This window comes from Cygnus atratus, chromosome 2, assembly GCF_013377495.2.
Source record: "Cygnus atratus isolate AKBS03 ecotype Queensland, Australia chromosome 2, CAtr_DNAZoo_HiC_assembly, whole genome shotgun sequence".
NCBI lineage: Eukaryota > Metazoa > Chordata > Aves > Anseriformes > Anatidae > Cygnus > Cygnus atratus.
The window spans coordinates 48,162,841-48,185,901 of record NC_066363.1 but is presented as its reverse complement, the minus strand read 5'-3'; the positions used below and the strand labels follow the sequence as shown (position 1 = coordinate 48,185,901).

At 41.6% G+C, this 23,061-nt stretch overlaps 1 protein-coding gene across 1 annotated transcript; it reads left to right on the top strand.

The window, feature by feature from the left end:
• Nucleotides 1-1,081: 1,081 nt before the first annotated feature.
• KCNG2 (potassium voltage-gated channel modifier subfamily G member 2) lies at nucleotides 1,082-22,600 on the top strand. The gene is made up of 2 exons (XM_035549724.1): nucleotides 1,082-1,825; nucleotides 21,497-22,600. The coding sequence occupies exons 1-2, from the start codon at nucleotides 1,082-1,084 to the stop codon at nucleotides 22,304-22,306; spliced, it is 1,554 nt and encodes a 517-aa protein (XP_035405617.1). The 3' UTR covers nucleotides 22,307-22,600.
• The last annotated feature ends 461 nt before the right edge of the window (nucleotides 22,601-23,061 follow it).

Genomic DNA, 23,061 nt, shown 5'->3' with positions numbered 1-23,061 from the left:
GCAATCACTACCTTATACCTACCTCTATTAAACTGGGATCAGCTGGATTCGGCATTATCCAGAAGTAAGAGCAGCAAGCAGGTCGCCTCCAGCTCTGCTTTGTTCTGAGGTTCAGCCTCCCATTTCAGAAATGCTGCCAGGCTGCAGGGCATTCTTTCCACCTCTGTTAGTCAAAACCACACCAGAATCTCCCAAGGTTCCTGGAGTGATTTCTCTTCCAGACTGCCACCTCTGACAGCCTCCACTCAGAGGCAGGATGTGCACCTCCCTGCAGGAGATTTCTTTAGACTGTATGGCAGTTACCTAGGCATGACAGCACAGTTTTGCTACTTTTATCTACTGGTAGATATGACCAGTATAGCTTTTAATGCATTTTGATGGGACAACAGTAGCAAATGAATCTCAGTAGTACAGACTTTGTGCTCAAGCACCCAAACTGGCTTGGGTGCTGGCTGCAGACTTGATTCTCAGCTCCAGCATATTCATTGCTAGTAGTAGCTAAACTTGGTAAATTTAAAATAGGAGTTACCAGCATTACTGCAATCACATTTCTGATGGTACTGCAGGCATACATTTTATCCTCACACTTCAGGTATTTTTTAAATAGGTATTTTAAATAGATGGGTCAAAATAATCAAAAAACATTTGCAACTAATTTCCTTCCTCAAGTTGCTAAAATGTAAATTCCCATTAATCTAAAAGCCCCAATTTCCCTTCGCTAGACATCCAGGATAGAGCTTGAACCTGTAGAAGAGAAATTGCTGAAAATGTAACACACTGGGTTTTTTCCATTCATTCAGTGACTAAACTATAGAAGTATGGACATGGCTTTCAACCTTAACTGCAGTTTAAGTTCGTACTCTCCAGTGGGTATAGGGCGAATATGGTTCTAACATAATAGGGGGAAAAGTAATGTCATGGAGAAAAGTTTAATGAGATGAGATCGTTTTTCACCTAGCAAAGTACTCATTTTGTTGTCATTTAAAAATTCTGTTTCACAGACCAACTCTCCAATCAAGGACCAGATGCTCTTGTTTGAGTAGCCTCTACCTCCCTATGAACTCCACACATGTATTAAGAAATGGCATTACTCACTGGAAATGCAGATCCTGCGTTCAGCTCCTACTCCTTCAATAACTTGGAAAGCTTGTATGAAGTGCAAACCGAGAAAGGACTTTTCTACAAAAAGGCCAAACTTCTGCACCCTGGGGAAGACTTGTGCTGCTTAGCCCGCCTGGATGACCGGACCAGGTTTGTGATCATCAATGTAGGTGGCATTAAATACAAAATCCCGTGGACCACCTTGGAGAACTGCCCCTTGACCAGGCTTGGGAAGCTAAAATCTTGCAACAATTATGATGAGATCATGAACATCTGTGATGACTATGATGTTAGCTGCAATGAATTTTTTTTTGACCGTAATCCTTGTGCCTTCAGGACAATCATGACTTTCCTGACAGCTGGGAAGCTGAGGCTGCTCAGGGAGATGTGTGCTCTTTCTTTTCAGGAGGAACTTGTGTACTGGGGAATAGAAGAGGACCACCTGGAGTGGTGCTGTAAAAAGAGATTGCGACAGAAAGAGGAGGAGGCAGCTGAGGCCAGGCTGTATGAAGGGGAGATGGTATTTAGTGAAACTACGCAATGTGCCTTCCAGGACAATAGCCGGTTGAGTTTGTGCATGAGAAAGCTCAGGGATATGGTGGAGAACCCCCACTCAGGGATCCCAGGAAAGATCTTTGCTTGTATTTCAATCTCTTTTGTTGCCATCACTGCAGTCAGCCTCTGTATCAGCACCATGCCAGATGTCAGAGAAGAAGAAGATCGGGTGAGTGCAGCTTTTCTCAGAGTAAAGTGTGTTTTGTGTTGTCTCCTTGGGGAAGGTGATAGGCAAAGTCACTCTGGCAACCACGCAGGTATTGTATTCGGTATTTATGATGTGGAGAGCTAGCCAGAGTAGAACACAGAAAGCATTATGCACTTAATATTGAGGGAAGACTGGGCCAAGCTCTGTCTTGCCAGCACATCTTTTCCAGTTTACACAAGTTGATAGTTTTATCTAACAGATTTGTTTTCTGTTATCATGACAAGATGACAAACTAGCTGTTGTGGTTATCAAAATTAGACTTGCTTGGGAGTTAATGCTTTGAAGAGCATTCAGAGTTAAAAGCTAACAGATCAGTTTTCCTTAGAAGAACTTTAACGTACCCCTTTTAATGAACTCTCAGTAACTCATTGTAAAAAACACATCTAAAAATATTTTAATGTTACAGGTGAGTTAAAGGGCAGGGAAGCTGAGGCAGAGATTTAACTGTAGAAACAGAGTAAATTTCCCAAGAATTTAGTGCTTTGTTTGTGCAGAAGTTCAGATTCCTAGAATTAGCTGTATGTAGGCCGAAGAGAGCTCATGTGAAGACTGATAAAGGAGGACTTTCACAATTGAACTCAATATATGCTGGAATATCTAATGGGTTTGGAGTGGCAACTTTTGGCAGAGTTCATGGCCTCTTTAGTTTTATTCAGATCGTAGAATAAAATCATAGAATCATAGAATCATAAAGGTTGGAAAAGGCCTCCAAGTTCATCTGGTCCAACCATCACCCTACCACCAATGTCACCCACTAAACCATGTCCCTGAGCACCACTTCCAACCACATTAAACACCCCCAGGGACGGGGACTCCACCACCTCCCTGGGCAACCCGTTCCAATGCCTGACTGCTCTTTCTGAGAAAAAATGTTTCCTCATTTCCAACCTGACCCCCGCGGCACAACTTGAGGCCATTCCCTCTAGTCCTATCACTAGTTATTTGTGAGAAGAGCCTGACCCCCAGCTCCCCACACATTCCTTTCACGTCCAAGAAAGATGCTAAATGTTTGGGCTTCTTTTCCAGCCCAATGATCATTAAGTGTGTTTGTGAACTTGACCTCCCAAGACAGTACTTCATCCAGCCAAATTCTGTCTACTAGTTGAATACTAAGCTCACGTTAAAGCAGATCTCATCTTGTGTGCCATCTCCTAGCTGCTGAATGGCTCATCACTCACTGCTATTAAAAGAAAGAGTGTGGTCATTAACTGTCAGAAGACATTTAGTGTTTTGTAGTGTTGGAAGTAAAAGCATGCAGATGAAAAATGGGTCCAGCAATTCCACAGAGACTCGTGCTGCATTTGACTGAGTACTTTGTGTGCAGTTAAATCAACCTTTGCTTGTATGCTTAGGTTAGATTTCAACTGAGTTTTTTGATTTGAATCATTCAATAGCAGGAGTTCATGCCAAGAAAAAAGAAAAAATATTTCATATGTTGCTTAATGGTTGATTCATTATGACACCTTTGTTTTCAAGGCTTTTTATCACACAAAATTTGAGGATAGTAGCTAAACTGGGTAATAGGTAAAGCTATACTGTCCTAATAATTTTTAAAAAAATTATTTCCAAAATATATGCCTTTTACTCTAATTAAACAATGGTGCTCCAGTATGCTAGAATTTTAAGCACAGGGGGAATATTTTACTGTTGAATACTGAGATGTATTTTATATTTAGAGGTTCCTTGCTTTAAATGAGAGCTGAACAATTGCTTTCAGAATAATCTGTTGGAGTTTAGGCTCCTTACATTTTTACCAATGATCAGAACATGAATAGTGACTATTTGCTAATAAAATTTCTTGGGAGGAGAAGGGTAATGAGGGGGATAGAGCAAACATATGAGAGAAGCATGGAGTTCTTGGTAAGCTGTGGCCATTAAAAGGAGCACATTTTCATACAGGCAAGTACAAAATTGTACAACGAAAATGAAGGCAAACTTACTTTTGCAAAAGTGGGGAGTCTCTAAAAAGGATTTAGAGGACAAGCAATGGAATACAAGTTCCTTTTGCAGTATAAAATCAAAAGGGTTAATACAATCCTTGAATTTGCAAGCTTAGGGAGTAGTGATTAGAAACTGAAAGATAATTTTGTGCCTCTATGCAGCATAGGTGAGAGTGACACTAGAATACTGCAATCAGTTCTCACATTCACATTTTTAAATGTTGTTTTAAAAAGTGGAAGAGGATGCAAAAAACTATCAATATTAGACACCTGGAGAAAATGCCATACAGCAAGAAACTTGAGCATTTCCCTTTATTTAGATTATCAAAAGGAACATCAAGGTGACTTGATTAATCAAACAAGAGTCTTTTATTGGGGGAGGGAAATGCATAAACTAAAAGACCTTTAAATTAAGCAGAGAAAGGATGTATGGTTAAAAGCTGACTCCTAATAAATTCATATGGGAAACTAGGTGCCAATGTTCAATACCATGGTGATTAATTACTGGGGCAGTACGAAGAGAATTATTGGATTTTGTGTTTTTTGATATTTTGAGTTCTAAGCTCAGTGCCCTGCTGGAAGGTAGCCTTTGGCTAAACACATGCTAATTCATTCAGAAATAAATTACTGATTTCAGTTCAAGTTGCAAAGGTGAAATGCTTGTGATATAAAGGAGATCAGAGTAAATGATCTGATGTTTTCTTATGCCCTTAAATTCCAAAAGCACAGACCTTCTGCAAATAAGCTTTGTTCTGTCCTTTCCACAGAGAAGGACTGTGGACAGACTGGAAGCTGATATTTTGTTTGAGATAAAGGTAATTCTGTAGCACAGAGCACAGGTGAGGTATCACTTCTTACATAGCTTATTTCATGTCATGTTCCTGGCCTACTACTTAGTCAGAGCAGGTCAGCGCTCTGAGTTGTAATTAGTCATGCCAGGAGTCATACACAGTGACTGATTTTGGTCCTTCACAAATGGATGTAAATACTTGTGTAGATCTTTTCAGCCTCAGTAAAGCTGGGCAAGGAGTCAGGCATCTGCCCACGTGGAGTGGCTTGTAGGAGCAGAGACCTAAGTTACAGACTCCTTGTGTGTCATCTGTACGTGGCTCGGCAAGGCAAAGCAGCTCCTCAAATAATAGGTGTGGAGAGAAGAGAGCTCATGTGAATTCAAAGGCATGTTAATCGTCCTGAGCTGTATCCTTTAGTACCTACTATAAAATTCGTACTCAGGGATAGCTCTTTGGTCTGATTTTGCAGTCTCCTAACAAGCAGAAATGTGTCTGCATCTCTTCTGGCTAAGGAACAAAAACAAACAGTAAATATTATTTCAAGGACGCGCAGTACTCAGTGTGTACATTTTCCAGGCTGTCTGGCTGGAGTTATTGTTGTTATGATTCTGTGTCAGAGCTATTGCGGTAGGTACTCTGATTAACAAACGGTGGTCTTTTCCCTGAGCTGGCATTTTCTAGAAGAGATTTATGTGCCACCTATCTGTCCTGTTATTGCTGCAGGGAAAGAGAGGACCTTATAATGAACTAAGTGTGCTGGAGAGCAGTTTTTCATACCCTGAGCCTTTAATATGATCCGAAGGGACCAGCTGTTACTACCAGTGATGTCTTGCAGAGGTGTAAGTAAATGTGGGATCTTAAAAGCCTTAATTACCAAGTATATGAGGAAATCATAGAATCATAGAATCACTAAGGCTGGAAAAGACCTCCAAGATCATCTGGTCCAACCATCACCCTACCACCAATGTCACCCACTAAGCCATGTCCCTAAGCACCACGTCCAACCTTTCCTTGAACACCCCCAGGGACGGTGACTCCACCACCTCCCTGGGCACCCCCTTCCAACGCCTGACTGCTCTTTCTGAGAAGAAATGTCTCCTAATTTCTAAACTAAACCTTGCCTGGCACAACTTGAGGCCATTCCCTCTAGTCCTATCACTAGTTATCTGCGAGAAGTGGCTGACCCCCAGCTCCCCACAACCCCCTTTCAGGTAGTTGTAGAGAGCAATAAGGTCTCCCCTGAGCCTCCTCTTCTCCAGACTAAACAACCCCAGCTCCCTCAGCCGCTCCTCATAGGACTTGTGTTCCAGGCCCTTCACCAGCTTTGTAGTCCTTCTCTGGACACTTTCTTTCTGGACACCTTGATGTCCTTCTTGTAGTGAGGGGCCCAAACCTGAACACAGTACTCGAGGTGCATTATTTTAGGTATCTGCCTATGTCTTTTCAAATACAGAAAAAGAATCAATCATACATTTTGTTGACTTTATTAGCTGCTCCAGATGTTCTAAATGACAGTGGCAATGCCTAGTGTCAAGAGTGGGAACGGGTAGTGTTCCCATGCACTGCAACTATCTTATTCTCATTAATGGTCACCCTGATTCATCTCAAGTTTTACCCTTTTTGGAAGTAGTATCAGATTTCAGGTGCTGTACAATTATTAATAAAGCTGGCAGAATCAGATCCTAAACTACTTTTTACTTACCAAACTATGACATGCATTCTATGATTTTTTTATCATTTAGCTTTTGCTTACTGATTAAATCAAATAAAACCCACCAGTCCAGTGATGCACATGCTAACTGCTTCTGAAATTTTCAGGAAAGTGAAGCGGCTTAACCAAGTTGGGAATACATTACAGTAAAATCTTTAAGAACACAGTAAGAGCTGAACAATCAAAAGACTTTAAGAGATTCATCTGAAAGCCAGGTGGTCATCATACTAGACTCTTCATTTTTCTTCTTGGAGAAAAAAGAAATTTCAACCATTTCTATCTGAAGAAAGCTTCTTTCTTTTGTTAGACAATCTTCCTCATCACAAAAAAATACGGTGAACAAAGAGATTAACATCAGCCATTTTGTCCTGATTCACAAAAGCATTTGTAGGGCTGAGTCCCACTGAGCTCAATCATTTGTAGTGGTATTGTGTAAAAGCAGGAGAAGAAAATCAGATGGTACTTCCTTCTTCACTATGCTTTCTAATGCATTGGGAAAAGCTAGGCTAATTAAAGATGCTCTGATAGGAAGTTACAGTTCAGTAACCTTCAGCTGAAGAACGTTACAACAATGAGAGAGACTCATAAATAATGAAGTTAATAATAGCTCATAAAGAAGCCTGAAACTATTTAACCTTCTAAGCTTAATTTGCACACTGTGCTTCGACTTTCATGGAGAGTAGATAAATTTTGAATGTGTGTTTTAAACAAAGTCGTGACTAAAGACTTCGGTTTGCAAAGGTACATGACAAACCTAATTTCAGACAAGGTTAAGAGAGTCTTGCATAACGAGTCATCAGGAGAAGCTGTTGATGTATGTATGGGCTGGATGAGCAGACAGTGAGGTGCGTTGAAAACTGGTTGAATGGCCAGGCCTAGGCCGGTGATTGGTGGTGCAAAGTTTGGTTGGAGGCCAGTCTGGTCGGGTGTCCTGGTGGACACCAAGTTGAACATAAGCCAACAATGTGCCCATGCTGCCAAGAAGGCTAATGGTATCCCGGACTGCGTTAGGCAAAGTATTGCCAGCAGGTTGAGGCAGGTCAACCTTCGCCTCTACTCAGCGTTGGCAATGTCACCCCTGGAGTACTGTGTCCAGTCCTGGGCTCCACAACAGAGTACAAGAGAGACATGGAGCTACTGGAGAGAGTCCAATGAAGGGCCATAAAAATGATGAAGGAAAGGTAGAGAGAGCTGGGACTGCTCAGCCTAGAGAAGAGAAGGTTCAGAGGGAGTCTTATTATTGATACCTGAAGGGATGATACAAAGAGGATGGAGGCAGGCTCTTTTCAGTGATGCCCAGTGACAGGACAAGAGGCAGCAGGCACAAAATGGAACGCAGGAGGCTTTGTCTGAACATGAGGTGACTTTACTGTGCAGGTGACTGAGCACTGGTACAGATATTCCAGAGACCTAGTGGAGTCTCTGTCCTTGGAGATACTCAGAAGCCATCTGGACATGGTCCTGGGCAATGTGCTGTAGGTGGCCCTGCTTGAGCAAGGGAGTTGGACCAAATGACCTTGACCTAGAGGTCCTTTCCAACCTCGACCATTCAGTGATTCTTTGATTATTAATGTTGATTTCTTTAAGTTTGTAGTCTAAATAGGTCATTAAATGAGGAAGAAATACAAGTATTCATGGCCTCGGGGTGTCAGAAATGCCAAACATTTTGTTGAATGAATGATAGATACTACCTCATCTCAAAAGTCTTCCAGTTTGAGGTACTTCTAGGTGGGGAAAACTGTCATTTTTACGTTAAGTCATTTACTGATTTCAGTGAAAAAGTATTGTAGAGGATTTTAACTCAGCGGCATTTGTGTTGCATAGATAATTTGTTTTCATGAATGAAAGTCTTAATAAAATTGTAGCTTGTGTTTTTCTTTTCTTTATGGAATAAACTGTTATAGGAATTACCATACAGTCAACATAAAACATGTATTTTAAAAAAATCCCATCTGGAATTACAGATAACTATTTATAGCATATAGGCACCAAGGGTGAGGTTTTATAAAAAGAATCTTAAGAAATTGAACTAACTTATTTCCCTAGGGATCATCGGAGAATGCTTTATACCATTTCCACAGCTCTGCTGCTTAAATGCAAAAACAATGAGCTTTGGCAATATCAGCAGTTAAGGCATCTGAACTGTCAGTACATCATACTGATGTATTCGTCTCGCATATTGCTAGGTTGCATTTTGTGTTCACTCTGGGCAGTCCAGGCCACAGCCAGCTGGGGGGTAAGGATGGAGGGGACCAAATAACTTGCTAAGATTTGTGACCTGCCTTTTCTACAGCATTGTTGTCAGTGAAGTTCCTGCAGACTCCTAAGATTCATGTTCAGTTTCACTTTCGCGTAATACTCACACCATTGCAGAGCTGTATTTTAACTATAATTGAAGTGTTCCTTTTTTTCTTTTTCATCATAAACTTAAGGTACATTTTCTGTTCAGATAGTGCTTACACTAAAATATTAACATAAACCCCAAATTATAGGCTTTGAGAGCATCCTTTACCCACAGCTTTAGTCATCAGAAATAAGCAAAAGTTTGTTTCAATGTTTGCATGCTCCATCTATTTCATGTAGTTTGATCTCCTGTTTTGTGTAGTCTGTGTAGGGTAGTAGTTTTGTGTAGTTCAGTTAGATTGTGAATGCTTTTGGACAGAAAGCCTGAATATGTTTGGGGACTTTATCATCACAAATAAAAATTGCATCTATAATGCTGTTCAGATACAAGTGCACGTTCCTCATATGTCAGCCTGGGAGCTAGGTTTCTAAGTAAGGATTTTTTTTTTTATTATTTTCATCAATGAGACCATCTTAGTTCATACAAGATGCAATCACTGTATGATATCGTTACTATCTCAGACTGAGGAATAGCTGCAAGGTTTCTTGCGGTGCAAGTCTGAGTCATCGTAGTGTAGTCTCCCAGCTCCTATCTGACGGTCAGAGAAATTTGCTGTGCATGTTGCCTTTCAGGCAGCTGAAGGTTGACTGAAAGTGGTTGGAAATGATGACGTTTGAAAAATAAAAGAGATGTTGCTTCTGTGGGTCACGCACATACCTTTAAAGTCAAGGAATCAAGGACCTCTCCACAATGTTGAATTATGTGGGTTGTTGTTTTTTTTTTTGAGTTGTGTTCATCTTTTATCTAATTCCCATGGAATCTGCAAATAAAAGACTAGCAGCAAAATGTTCTCTGCAAATACAAAGAAGTGGTGATAGTGGTGATAATGTCCTTTGACCACCACAGCACAGGGAACTGTGCTTCGCCTGTGATTCATCTGAATGGTACAGCCCTTAATGTAAAAGGAATATGTGTATTAATCTTTCTTTTGTGGATCTGAATCTAAACCTGTATTGGTTATCTGCAGAGTGTTTCTCTGCACTGTTAGCTGGGGGATGAAGTAAGAATTGGGTAAGATAAAATTCCTATTGACTTGTTGATAGCTTTATGATATACTAATGAACTCTCTGTTTACCAGGTATCTTCTCATGAATAAATAGTAGGCTTAGGTTTTCTTTTAAATATTGTATAAATATACTGCAATATAACATTAGTGATAAATAATTAAACAGCTAAGACTCTTCCATAAAAACATTGGTAATTCTGTCACGTTAACTTGTGTATGTTCAGTGCAATGTGTCTCACCCAGCAAAATGTACTCATATTTAGTTTCTTTTAAATTTCTGTGGTTCCACTGCCAGAAATATCAATACCTATCAGTGGGCTTATTCGCCAGATCTCCAGGTAAATCATCCAGGGAGTCTTTGAAGCAATCTCATGATAATAGTTGTGTGGCCTCAAGTCATATTTGTAAAATTAATACAGCTACTAAGTATAGCCTGGATTGTAATATTGTCAGGGTACAGCATAGCTTCTTCACCCCAGAGTTTGTGCCACTGCCTTTTGCAAGACAGCTTGTGCTGTATGAGTATGTTTAATATCGTCCTAGTGTTTTGAAAGAGAGGAATCTTTTGTTGATTTGTAATAAAAATAAGGTCTGTGTATTCATCTCATATCTCGAGGGCATGTTGCTGTCCATCCCAGGGGTTTCGAATAAAAGAAAGAAACCAGATTTTTGATTGGCTAGATCTCATAGAAGTAGGCTGAGGTAATGAGCTGACTGGGCTGTGCACTAAAGCATTTAAATTTATACTTACATTTTCATTGCTTAGCATGTCGTGACTGAGATGAAGTGTAGAAGTTCTTGAAATTGAGGACTTTTTATAGTGTTCATGGAGACATTTAAATTCAAGACAAATTAAGAGAGGAGTGGTATACAAATGGGGAAAAAAAGGTTAAAAATTTTGCAATAGCTTTTTAACAAAGGCTTAAGAAAGGGCTTGAAGAAAACTATAAAGTTGATAGACTCTAAAAAGATAAGCATAATATTAGTTCCAAGTAAAACTATTAAAAAAACAATTCTAGTCTGTTCAGAAGATGACTCAAACAATATAATTTTATAAGATTATGAAGTTTTCTGGAAAAAAATATCTTCTAGTGTAGGTACTTATACTTCTGTAAGATATTTAATTCAGTGCCTCATATCCTTCTTTAATTAAAATTCCATTTTTCAAAAACTTACCTCCAATATTAAATGTTTTACAAATTTCTATTAGATTTCAAAGTAGCAGAAAACTAACATGAGAAATCATCACCCAGTGACAGTGTATGTGAAAAGTCATGAAACTGTTTCTGGTCTTGGTTCAGAGCTGCTTAGGTGTTTTGTTGGTGGTTTGGGAGAAAATATAAAACAATTGCAAATTAAATTTACACATAGCACAGAAACAACACGCTAGTCAGGTGCTAGAAGTACCTGTCACAGTAAACTGAACTGATTTGAATGTGGCCAGCTAACTCTATGTTCATCAGCAGAGACCACAACTTTGTAAGTGAGTGTAAGTGAGTATGCCCAGGATGAAAGACTCAGAAAGTGGGAACGCAAGAGAGGATTTGTAGATGCTGGTGAACAATCAGCTGTATGCAATTTCCCGTGTGAGAGTAATTAACAGACAAAGCACGAGGCTTGAGATAGTGTCCAGATCTGGTATCCATTAAGCAGGTAAATTAGCAAAAAAAAGTGAAAAGAATTACTTAAAACTTGAAAAATCTGCTTTACAGTGAGATAGTGAAATATTTTTTAATGTGATAAACAGCAGAATAAGAAAATGCTTGTGGACAACAGTGAACAAGTGTCCAGAACCTGAAGGTAGACAAATCCATGCTCTAAATAGGATATATCACAGTGTTGGTAATTAAAACACCTAAAGATACTGGAGTACATCTTATGTAGTTTTTAAATACATTCTGTCAGCCTTTCTAAACCTCTCTGGGATGGCAGGATCCTGAACCTCATCTGTCACTGACTGTATTGGCAGGGTGTCCTACAGAGGCTGGAGCATCTTACAGTCAAGGTTTAGTCTCAGTGCTTAGCTCTGTTCAGACTTGAGCTTGCAGCTTCAAGCCATTCAATACATCCTGAGCTGTGCTTGGAACAGAAATTCCAGCACCTTTTTGAAAAGTTCACACACACACACACAGTTTCTGTGGGCAGAAGCTGTGGATATTTCATCCAAGACCATAGCTTGCTGCCTGTGTACACAGAACTGTGTACGCAGAACTTCTGCCTAATTCTAAGGTAAGTCACCCAGTTCTGCTCTGCTTCAGCGTCACAGGAAACACCGTTGCCTTGGGCAGAAAGAAGAAATATAGAAGAGTGCAGGGCTCCACAGTGGTCAGATTCATCATGCAAAAAATTCACCCACTTCACAAATTCAGGAATACAGCTTAGGGTGTTTTAGTGCAAGGGCAATGCAGCAGCAGATTGCCAGCTGCGACTGAGCCACTACAGAGCAGGGGAGCAAATCTGCCCAGAGGCAACACAGGCAAATCCTTTGCTTGTTTTCAGCTAATAGGATAAAGTGAAAGAGGGGGTTAAAAAAAGCAGGTTTGGAAAAACACGTAAGAGGAAAAGAATAAGCTTGACTCTGTCCTTCATTCCTCCAAGTTGAAAAAACAGACACCCCAACTTCTATAGCAGGTTGCAGGGTTGCAGGAACCAGTAAAACTAATGTGGGTCAGTAAAATAGAACCAGCAGTGAGTGGGAGGCAGGAGGAGGAGAAAAGCCTATAAAATGGATTGAAAGAAAGGGAAAACTAGGGAAAATAATCTTTAAAATGCTTTAAAGAATCAGTTGTTCTTTTTAATCCAATTAGCAAGTTACAAAATGTGTGTGTGAGAGTGAGAATAAGAAAGATTCTCTTTTAGTGTGTGAAGCAATCTTGAAAAGAAGAAGAAAAGAATATGATGCTGGGCTTACAAGCTTGAGAAGTGGGCCCACGTGAACCTAATGAGGTTCAACAAGTCCAAATGCAAGGTGCTGCAGCTGGGCCGGGGCAATCCCAGACATGAGCACAGGCTGGGAGAAGAACTCATTGAGAGCAGCCCTGAGAGAAGGACTTGGAGGTTCTGGTGGATGAGAAACTCGACACGAGCCAGCAGTGCGCACTTGCAGCCCAGAAGGCCACCTGCATCCCGGGCTGCATCAACAGGGGTGCCCAGCAGGGCGAGGGAGGTGATTGTGCCCCCTGCTCTGCCCTTGTGAGGCCCCACGTGGAGTGCTGCATTCAGGTCTGGGGCCCCCAGCATAAGAAGGATGTGGGGCTGTTAGAGCAGGTCCAGGGGAGGGCCACAAAGATGATCAGAGGGCTGGTGTACCTCCACCATGAAGAAAGGCTGAGAGAGCTGGGGCTGTTCAGCCTGGAGAAGAGAAGGCTGAGGGGTGACCTCAGGGCAGCCTTTCAGTACTTAAAGGGGATTTGTAAAAAAGATGGAGAACAACTCTTTGCTCAATCAGATATTGACAGGATGAGGGGGAATGGTTTTAATCTAAAAGAGGGGGGATTTAGATTAGAGGTTAGGAGGAAATTCTTCACTCAGGAGGTGGTGAGGCACTGGAACAGGTTGCCCAGAGGTTGTGGATGGCTCATCCCTAGAGGTGCTCAAGACCAGGTTTGATGAGGTCCTGAGCAACTCCACCAACCAACTAGTGGGTGGTGTCCCTACCAGTGGCAGGGGGTCGGAACTGGTTGATCTTTGAGGTCCCTTCCAACCCAAGCTATTCTATGATTCTTAGGAAGTTCACAGTTGTAGAAACGGTATATCTGTATAAAGATAAAAAAGAAGACCTGAAGGTCTGAAAAGACCTCTAAGATCATGTGGTCCAACCTTTTAAAAATCATCATTCTTTTCTGTGTTACTGTTGGTAATACTGGCAGTGGCACTGATAAGCAAATCCTTTGCACTGAGTCCCCTGAGGTTAGGCTGGGCAAGCAATGCCTGGTCCAAGCATGGCAGGCTTTGTGGGAGCCACATACACACATTGCCCCGGGTGGTTCCCACGGGGAGGATCTGCTGCAGAACAAAGCTGCTAGAAAGAAAGTGATATAGGCAGTGCCCTGTGAAATCTTGCTTTGAATGCTGTGGGAGTTCTTGAATTTCAGATATAGTATCTTAGTCTCATGGACCTATGTCTTCTTGTGTAGCTGTTAATCTTCAGACAATTTCCAAAGGTCACTGGGAGGTTATAAAACTGCCAAAGCAGAGCCCAGATACAGCTAACTGCTGTTTTGACTCAGAATATCTGGTCACAAAAATGATGGCAAACATGTTCTTGAGGTCGTAGGGCTCTAAATGTCATTACTAGCCCACTTATAGTCTTACACTGTCCTTTAGATTAATAACAATCACAGAATCACAGAATGGTTGAGGTTGGAAGAGACCTCTGAAGGTCGTCTGGTCCAACTCCTTTCTTCGAGCAGGGACACCTAGAGGTCACTCATGACCATGTCCAGATGGCTTCTGAAGGAAGTGAGGGAAGTTTGGGTTATCCTGTTTGTGCTGAAGAGGACTAAAGAATGATAATTAAGGGTTATGCAATAGCGAATTAAAGATTGAAAAGGATTAAGTCCCATGCTGTGGACTGAGCTGGGGACTAAACATCCAGGCAGTAGATTAAGATTACAGTATTTTCAGCTAGTCCACATAAATCTGTGTGAGAACATTTGACCACACCATTAAACAGTGCTTCTCTTCATCTCCTTGTAATATTTACAGACAGCAACTGTGCCTCTTTTCTGCCTTCATTTGATGATGGCAAACAACTCCAATGCAATTAATTGTCTGTTTTTAAGATAGTTTTTCCATTCCACTAATCATCCAAGTAACCTTGGGTTATTACTTTCTCAACTCATTCCAGTTTGAACCATCCTTCTTGAACATGAATGGTTCTTGAAGAAATCAAATCCTTCACGTACATCTTGCAATCTGTCAGTGAGCTCCACATACAAATGTTGTTTGTTTCTTCTGAAGTAGCAGTGTAGCCCCTCTCTCCTTGTGTGTAGTGTGATCAGACTGAGAGATAGCAGCAGCTGGCTGCTGGGGCACATACCATTCCCTCAAGTCAGTCACAGAGTCTGAGAAGTTTTTAAGGTCTTAGATGTCTTTACATCCCCCCAGCCTCTCCAGATGAGGTACTGTTCCATTACTGATAGGCATCTGAAGAACAGGGAGGTTGATCGTGTTCTGTTTCATGGATATTTATGGTCTCTTTTACTCTTTACATGCTTCTTCCTTGCAGTTCTCAGTTTTTTGGTTGCTTTCCATAATGCGCAGCCAGATAACACTCGTTTCCCTCCAACAAATGCTGTTGCTTTTTGAGATGTGGGTTTTAAAACTAGGTGCAGCTGTGAGGAAAAAAACTGGTTGAGAAGCAGATGCTTATGACAGGATGTTTTGTGCACCTGTAGTACTAGTTATCTGCTTTCCATTCTTCCCAGAAATTCCTGTGTTTTCCTTTAATATTCATATATATACACCCAATCTGTGCAGTCAGAGTGCAGCTGTTAAGAGGTTTACAAGATTTTCAGGGAAAAAGGTTAAACAGGTCTCAAGGTTCAACATTTTTAGCTTAGGAACATTTATAGCTGGCGGTTACCATAGTCTGTAGGCATCTCTTGTTCCTGTTGGTGTTCCATGGTTATTTGCAGCTTCACGAGCAGATTAAAAGTTACAGGCTGAAAGGTATTGAAAAGTGGTGATTTGTGGCTGTGTTGTATTGGAGGTCAAAAGGAATTCAGAGAGAGAGCAGGTATAGCTCTTGCCTATCTCCTCTGTTCTCAATAAAGTTCTGTGGGGGAAAAAAAAAAAAAAAAAAGGAAAAGGAAAAGAGCTATCTTATATCAGTAATACCACTGCAGACTGTTAGTGACAGTCCTCCCCAATAAAGGCAAGGCTCTTGTTATCTTTTCTAGCAGCTAGATGAAGCACAAACTGAGCTCTAGCTCCAGATCAAAGTGTCTACAGCAAGAACCAGAGGGTTCTTCTGTGGCCCCTTGGTGGCTTTACAAACAGATAACACTACTTTGAATTCACAGCCAGAGAGCTGTGAGGACAGACTGTGCAGTAGCTGAATCATCTCTGCTCAGGAGCACAAGAAATGCTCGGAGCAGGCTGGCTGCCAGTTCAGACTGACCTCAGTTTTAATGGCAGAGGTACTAAATTGCAGTAACGGAGTCTGTCGGTGGCCACCAGGAGAGGGGAGCATGCCTGTGCCCGAGGCGGGGGGTTGCTCTGCCATTCCAGCACTCCAGCGGTGGGTCACATAGCAGGAGTCGTACACCCATCCTTGCTGTGAAAATTGACTGGGTACTTTTATCAGAAAATCACTCTTCATCCCGAAATTGTTTTTCATCAGAAAATGCCAGTGGGAGCAAAATCTTTGTGTCTTCTTTGTGTGTATGCCTGGTAATGCTGCTGGTTTTGCTGGAACTTCTGTCAGGAAAGGGTTCTTCGTTTCAGGGTGATGCTCGGGACCTTGACCCAGTACGGCAGGGCAGGCTGGGACAGGGCCAGGTGCAGGTTTCCACACTCCTATTTCAGAGCAGCAGCTGGGTCTCTCACCAGCCAGGCGAGCACACCAATGATTAGGCCGCTGAATAATTGGAAGTGTGTCTGGGGGGAGAGGGGGTGTGGGAAAGGAGTGTCTGTCCTCTAAACCTCTCTGCAGACCTTCAGTGAAACAAGCAGTTCAGCCTCACACCCAAATCTGGCAGGAATGACATAAAGCACCGGGCTGGGGGCTGTCTCGCACTCTGCAGCTATGGACACCCTTTGTATAAGGACCTTCGTCTGCAGGTCTCTGCAACGCTGATCTCCAGTGCTGAGACCTTCATTACACAGAATTTTTTATTTAAAAAATAACTTGGTTTGTCATGCACAGAGCAGCATTCGAAAAACAAGACCCAAAATGCTCAAGTGACAAAAGGCAAGTAGAAGAGGATCCAAATAACATTTTAGAAATGTCATGATTTTAAAGCTTATGTAAGGGTTTTTTTATGTAATTCCTCTCATGGTTTTGTTGTTATTGTTTTCTTACGCTACAAACTGGACAGGAAGGGAAATCCTTCTCTATGCGGGTAAAGGGGGTGGCATTGAAACTTCTTCCTTGAAAGTACTGTGGAGCTACTGGACATGCAAAAATGTGTGGAAAACAACACAAGAGCTGGGATAGTTAAGAGGTGATCTGGCTTTTGGCATCTTCTCATACCAGAGGGAGCAGATGGCATCAAAGCCTGTGAGAAAATAGAGAAAAGTCAAAATTTCTTCTCAGGAAATCAAAGGGAAAATCAGGGGAAATCGGACAAAACAAGGATCAAGAAGTCACGTAACAAAGTCTAGAATTTTTCTGAGACACAGTCCAGGGAAGTGCCAGTGGAAGGGACGCCACAGGCCAAACCACAACATTTCTGAGAGGCAGCTGAAACTTTTAGGCTATGTAGAGCAGTGAGTACAGTTGGGCTTGAACTCCAGTGACACCAGCTTTTCTTTATGTAATTTTCTCAGTAGTTCTTTTGGCAAAGAAAATCTGTCCCCAGAAGAAAGGTACTGCAGTTGGCTTTTTGACAGCAAATTTCTGTAAATCCTAGTGAAAGAGACTCACTTTAATTTGACTGCACAGAATTATTCACTAAGACGTTCCGTCTTTTCTTTTTTTGTGTCCTGAGTTGACATTCGCATGTGTCCTCACAATCCTGTGTAACTGCAAATGTATTTTTACTATATCACTGCTTTCTGTAATCAAAAGCTTAAGACATTGTTTATTTAATGGTATAGCTATATACATATTTAAAAAATATGTTAGTCTTTTAGTATTAAAAAAGTGTAATGGAGGTATCCTTTGTGATTGCTGTTCATTCTATTTATTTTTTTTGTTTAGACCCCTAAATGACAAGAAGAAATCAAACTGTTGTGAAAGCTAAAAAACTTTTTTTTTTTTTCCATGGCCCATCTTTATAAAACTAGGTATGAAAATGTAACCATAAAAATGTATCAGTTAGATTACCAGACAAAGAAATATGGTTAGTCAGAATGAGAGCTAGCTAAAAGCTAGATTTTTTACTTTGAAAAAGTAAAAAGCAATATGTAGTTGTTAATGTACATGTTTATAGCCATGATATAACTTCATCTTTTTATGAGAACATACAGCATTGATACAGATCTGTTTTGGGCAGGACACTATCTGATTCTGTTAGGACTTGTTTTTCCTGTATTCCAATGGCTGGTTCATTCTTGGTTGCCCTTTTTCCCATTTGTGTGTGTGTTTCTGTACTTTTCTATTTGTTTTCTTGAGTGGAAAAAAAAAAACCTCAAAAACCTAAGCACAGTTACAGCATCTGGATGGACTCTTGAATACATAGTTAAAAAATTTAGAATGAGAATATTTGCTGTTTTTTTACAATGCTGTTATCGAGGGGAAAAATCTGCAAGCAAAAGTAGCTGCAGCCAAAAGAAGCAAAGTGCAAAGAGCGTGAAACATGCGTTTGTTGTTTCTGTTTGTGATTTCATCTGAAGATTGTAACAGGTCATGCCTAGGTATAAATGAAACATGGTCCAGAGAAGAGGAAGACATTTAATTAATGCAAAAAGGCCTGTGGCAGGTTAATTGATACACAGGTCTGCTTTCTAAGACCTGCTCAGACCCTCTTATTCTCAGGACAGCTTTCAGACAGAGCCAGACTTGTTCAGATTGCAATAGGTTAATAACAATACAGAGAAGGAGTCATACTTTGCTGAAGATAATTATGCATCAGCTAAAAAAGGGGATTGTTTCATCCCATTAAAGTGAGCTCTGTGTATCAGAGCATTATCGCTCCACTCTACTAAAAGTAAACATCGCAGCATTCGCAATGTCAGCTGCAGAAAGTGGGAAGAGTGGAGAAAAGCCAGAGCCCCCCATCAGTTCTGGATGGAGTACATTTTGGCTCTTCATTACAGTGATGGGTAAAGATGCTGGTTTAATTCTGCTGTATTGGATGGCCCAAACTTCAGATACATCCAAGCCTCTTATGCTCAGCTGAGTGCAGCTTGCCAGGCTGTTCCTGCACATGCTTTTTTGATGTAGTTCTGCAGAAGACTGGAGGCATAAATAGCAAAGCTGTGGATTTGTGGATCTACCCAGGATAAACATGTCACAATGTAGGAGGGCAGATGGAGTCTTACGGAAGACATCTCCGCTGGTATTCCATTAATGAAGAACAATGTTCACTCCTCTTTGTTCCCATACCAAAATTCATATATAGAATTGCTTAGGAATGTTACCTTCCCTTCTGCACCACGTGGGGTGGAATACTAGACACCAAGTCAACTATTAAATATCTTAACATCTTCATAGGTTTATTCCAAGGCTAAATTTTCCATAGGCTTCACTGACCTTCCTTAAACTTTTAATGGCATGGAAAACACATAAAAATAAAGACCACTTCTTGGCAGATAGGTCTGTTAAAGCAGGCTACATTTTAGTCTCCTTGCATGGTGGTCCAGGTAGTGATCTACCATTCAGAGAAAGGAAATGTGCACATTGGTGGGTGTTGGTTTTTTTTTGTTGTTGTTGTTTTTTTTTTCCTTCTTGTCATTTCTGCTGCTTCGCTTTAGCCATGATTATTCTTCTGTAGGTTTTCTTCAGAAAGTCTCAGTTTGATCTTTTTGTGTAAGTGCAAGGATAGTGTCAAGAGCTGCAAATCACCTGCAACCGTTGCCCTTAGGAGTGAGAGCAAGCATATCCTGATAAGCTAGATTTGTGCAGTGGGATGAAAGCTTCTTTGTTTGTTACCTATTGGAAGAACCTCACAACTTAACTATGACATGAGAGAAACCCCTAAAAACTACATTTTGTCCCATGTGTTATATCTGTAACAAAAATGCTTATGACCATATTAGTGTAGTGAGGCAGATATAAATTCTAGTCTTCGTACCTATCAAAATTAGAGAGGAAGTTAAATACAGGCTGAGCTACTACATTAGTAAAACCAGATTCTCTCCTCCCTGTGATATGCTTAAGATCTTGGCAGGGCAGCAATTTCAATGGGACAAGTAATTAATTTTCTTCCCATACCAGACTGACCCCCTGGGAGACAATGGGAGGTGTATCATGCCAATAGGAAGCAGAATTTAAAAACACCTTGAAGTACAAAGCACTGCAGTCTTTCGTGATGTTTCATACAAGGATCACAAACGCAGGATCTGAGGATTCCTATCTTAAATGTGAAAAGGGAAGAACACCTCAACACTTTGGATAATATCTTGGGGTAGCAGGGCTTTTGTACTCAAAATGTGTATCCAGTTACTCCCTCATGTTTTGGGGAATGCTGTAGTTAGCGGGCGAAGAAAGATCCATTACTTCTTTGCTGTTATGTTTAACAAGAATAAAAGAATGTATAAACACTTAGAGAAGTGATGAAAGTAGGATGTGTCACTGTGCAGTAAAAATTTCCTCAGCTCTGTCTTGCAGAAGACACCTGTGGTGAGCGTGTGGGCAGAAGTTGTTTATAGATGTGCCAGGTTCTCAGACTGACCATTGGTGAAACAGGCCTCACCCACTAACACAGCCTTGCAGCTCTTTAATGAGATTTTATAGCTATAATTTAGCATAGGCAAGCAGAATGATGTTTTACGTTCATACCTAATAGCTGGTGTGTTCAGTGGGAATTACATATCCCTCCAGTGTGGATGTATTCCTACACGGTTACAAGAGTTTTCACAAACTCTTCCAAGTCAAACTGATTCACCAAGTAAACATACACTTCCCATAAATAAATACACACTTCCCTTCCGCTCAAAGCCACCAGTGCATTAACACTTTTATGTGAGCATTTACAGAGAAAACAGCTCTAGCCCTATAATTGTCCACATCAAAATCTATTTAAAGAAGCTGGTTATTATTCAGCTGGAGTTACCAGCAGTGAAGTAGAGGAGAATTGCCACAGTCTTTCTGCTGTTGAATTAACAATCAAAGAACAGTCATCATCACCATTATTGTTTGTTTCTGTTCACATGTTCCAGATGCTTGTTTACAGGCTTTGTAAGGAAAGAAGTAAGGTTCTGTTGATTTTCCACTCATTGAGCCTGGGGCACTTTTTTTCCCAGTGCTTTTCTACCTCAGAAAGCTTGTGGGGTCATCATGGTCATTAGTTGCTATAGGTTAGGTAATTTTAAATGGTCCATGGAGTTCCTCCTCTTTTTCTTTTAGAAATACCTACATTTATCAGTACTTCCTATGAGCTTTTGGCTATAGGGCTAGTGGGTTAATAAATGCTCGCTGGCATTTCAAAAACATTCTATATTCTGTGAATAATAGATTGTAGGTGACTCCAACCACACAACATAAAAAGCTGTGGGTGTTTATGAGCCATTTATAAGCAATTTATCATTTATGAGGAGGGGATGGTGCAATCTTCCATTTATTAAGGTCTGTGAATTGTCTACTAATCCTTTCTGCAGAATGTTAAAGGCTTACTCAGAAATGAGGTGTGAGCCGCTGGCTTTTCAGCAGGGGCTGTCCGACTGGCAGCTGATAACATCACACCAAATTCTTGGCAGCCCTGGGACACTCCAGAACATTGTTAACTTGTCCTGCAGCCAAGCACACAATTAGTTGCTCTGTTTTTCAGTCATTCATTCCAACTGCTCTTAGCAGTAATGATTTTACTTTGGTAGCTAGCGATTTGTATCAATGTAACATGCTATTGGTACTTGCCTTCAAGAACTCCTACTTTGTGTTTCTTTGGTTTGCTCTCTGGCTAAATCTTTTTCTTCCCCATTTTTTTTGTTTTTCCTGCTCCTCTTTTTCCCAGGGTGAATGTTCACAGAAGTGCTACAACATCTTTGTGCTGGAGACAGTGTGTGTGGCTTGGTTTTCGTTTGAGTTCCTCCTGCGATCCATCCAGGCAGAGAACAAGTGTGCTTTCCTGAAAACCCCGCTCAACATCATCGACATCCTGGCTATCCTGCCTTTCTATATCTCTCTCATTGTGGATATGGTCTCTACAAAAAACAGCAGCAAGCCTGGTGGAGGAGCAGGGAACAAGTACCTGGAACGAGTGGGCCTGGTGCTGCGCTTCCTGCGGGCTCTGCGCATCCTCTACGTGATGCGATTAGCTCGGCACTCGCTGGGGCTGCAGACCCTTGGGCTCACCGTACGCCGGTGCACAAGGGAGTTTGGGCTCCTCCTGCTCTTCCTTTGTGTTGCCATGGCCCTCTTCTCGCCACTGGTATATCTGGCTGAGAGCGAACTGGGAGCCAAGCAAGAATTCACGAGTGTGCCCACCAGTTACTGGTGGGCTGTCATCTCCATGACCACTGTTGGCTATGGGGACATGGTGCCTCGTAGCATCCCTGGACAAGTGGTAGCCCTGAGCAGTATCTTGAGTGGTATTTTACTGATGGCCTTCCCGGTCACGTCCATCTTTCATACCTTTTCCCGTTCCTACAGTGAGCTGAAGGAGCAGCAGCAACGAGCAGCAAGCAGGCAGATGCGCCAGCTAGAAGAGAGCACCAGGCTCACAGGTGGTGACAGTTCACAGGGGCTCGGTGTTGCATCCCCACTAGATGCCACCAGGGAGGTGGGTCAGCCAGCGGTGGACCAGGAAGCCAAAAGAAGTTAATTCTCAACAGTTAAAGTGAGTTGGCAGCACAAGAAGCTGTAGACATGGTGGATGGGGTCAATTCTGCAATCAGAACCTCCTGAATTGCATAAATTAGGAGCAGACACACACAAGATTTTCCCCAAGGACCAAGTTTTGATCTTAAGGGCCTACTGAAAAGCGTCCCTAGAAACTCTACCAAGTTCAGCTCTGCTCCATCACTATTTGTAGGGCGTTTCTTTTCTATTGAGCAACTGGTTTTGGCAACCTCAAGGAGCAGCTGTTGAACACAGCCAGGCAGGAGGATATAACGAAGCACCAAGAGTCCACACCGGGGTGCCATTTGGTGGGGCAGTGAACGTGCCACCTCCTCCCGTCTCTGCGACACCGTGCGCAACACGCCGAGTGAAGGGCTTCTTCTGGTGTGCTCCGTGCATGGGGAGTTCATTTTGGCCGCTCCACTGAGGAACACAAATCTCAGACAAGCAAAGGGATGAGGGGGAGAGAAGGGCAGAAATATCTCTTCAGCTTTCCCAGGGGCTTGGTTTTGTCTGTTTTACAAATCAGGCACCGCCAGCTGCCAGCTCCAACGTGTGCTCTAGCTCAGTATGCGTTATTTAGTAAATATGCGTATTTACCACAGTAAGCTTTGTATCTTAGCCCCATGACAGAAATATACATAGAAAATCTTCCTGACTATTGTACTGAACGTTGAATTGTTGGTTTTCTTTCTTTTCTTACAGTTGAATATAACAAATACTTTTACAATTCACAAC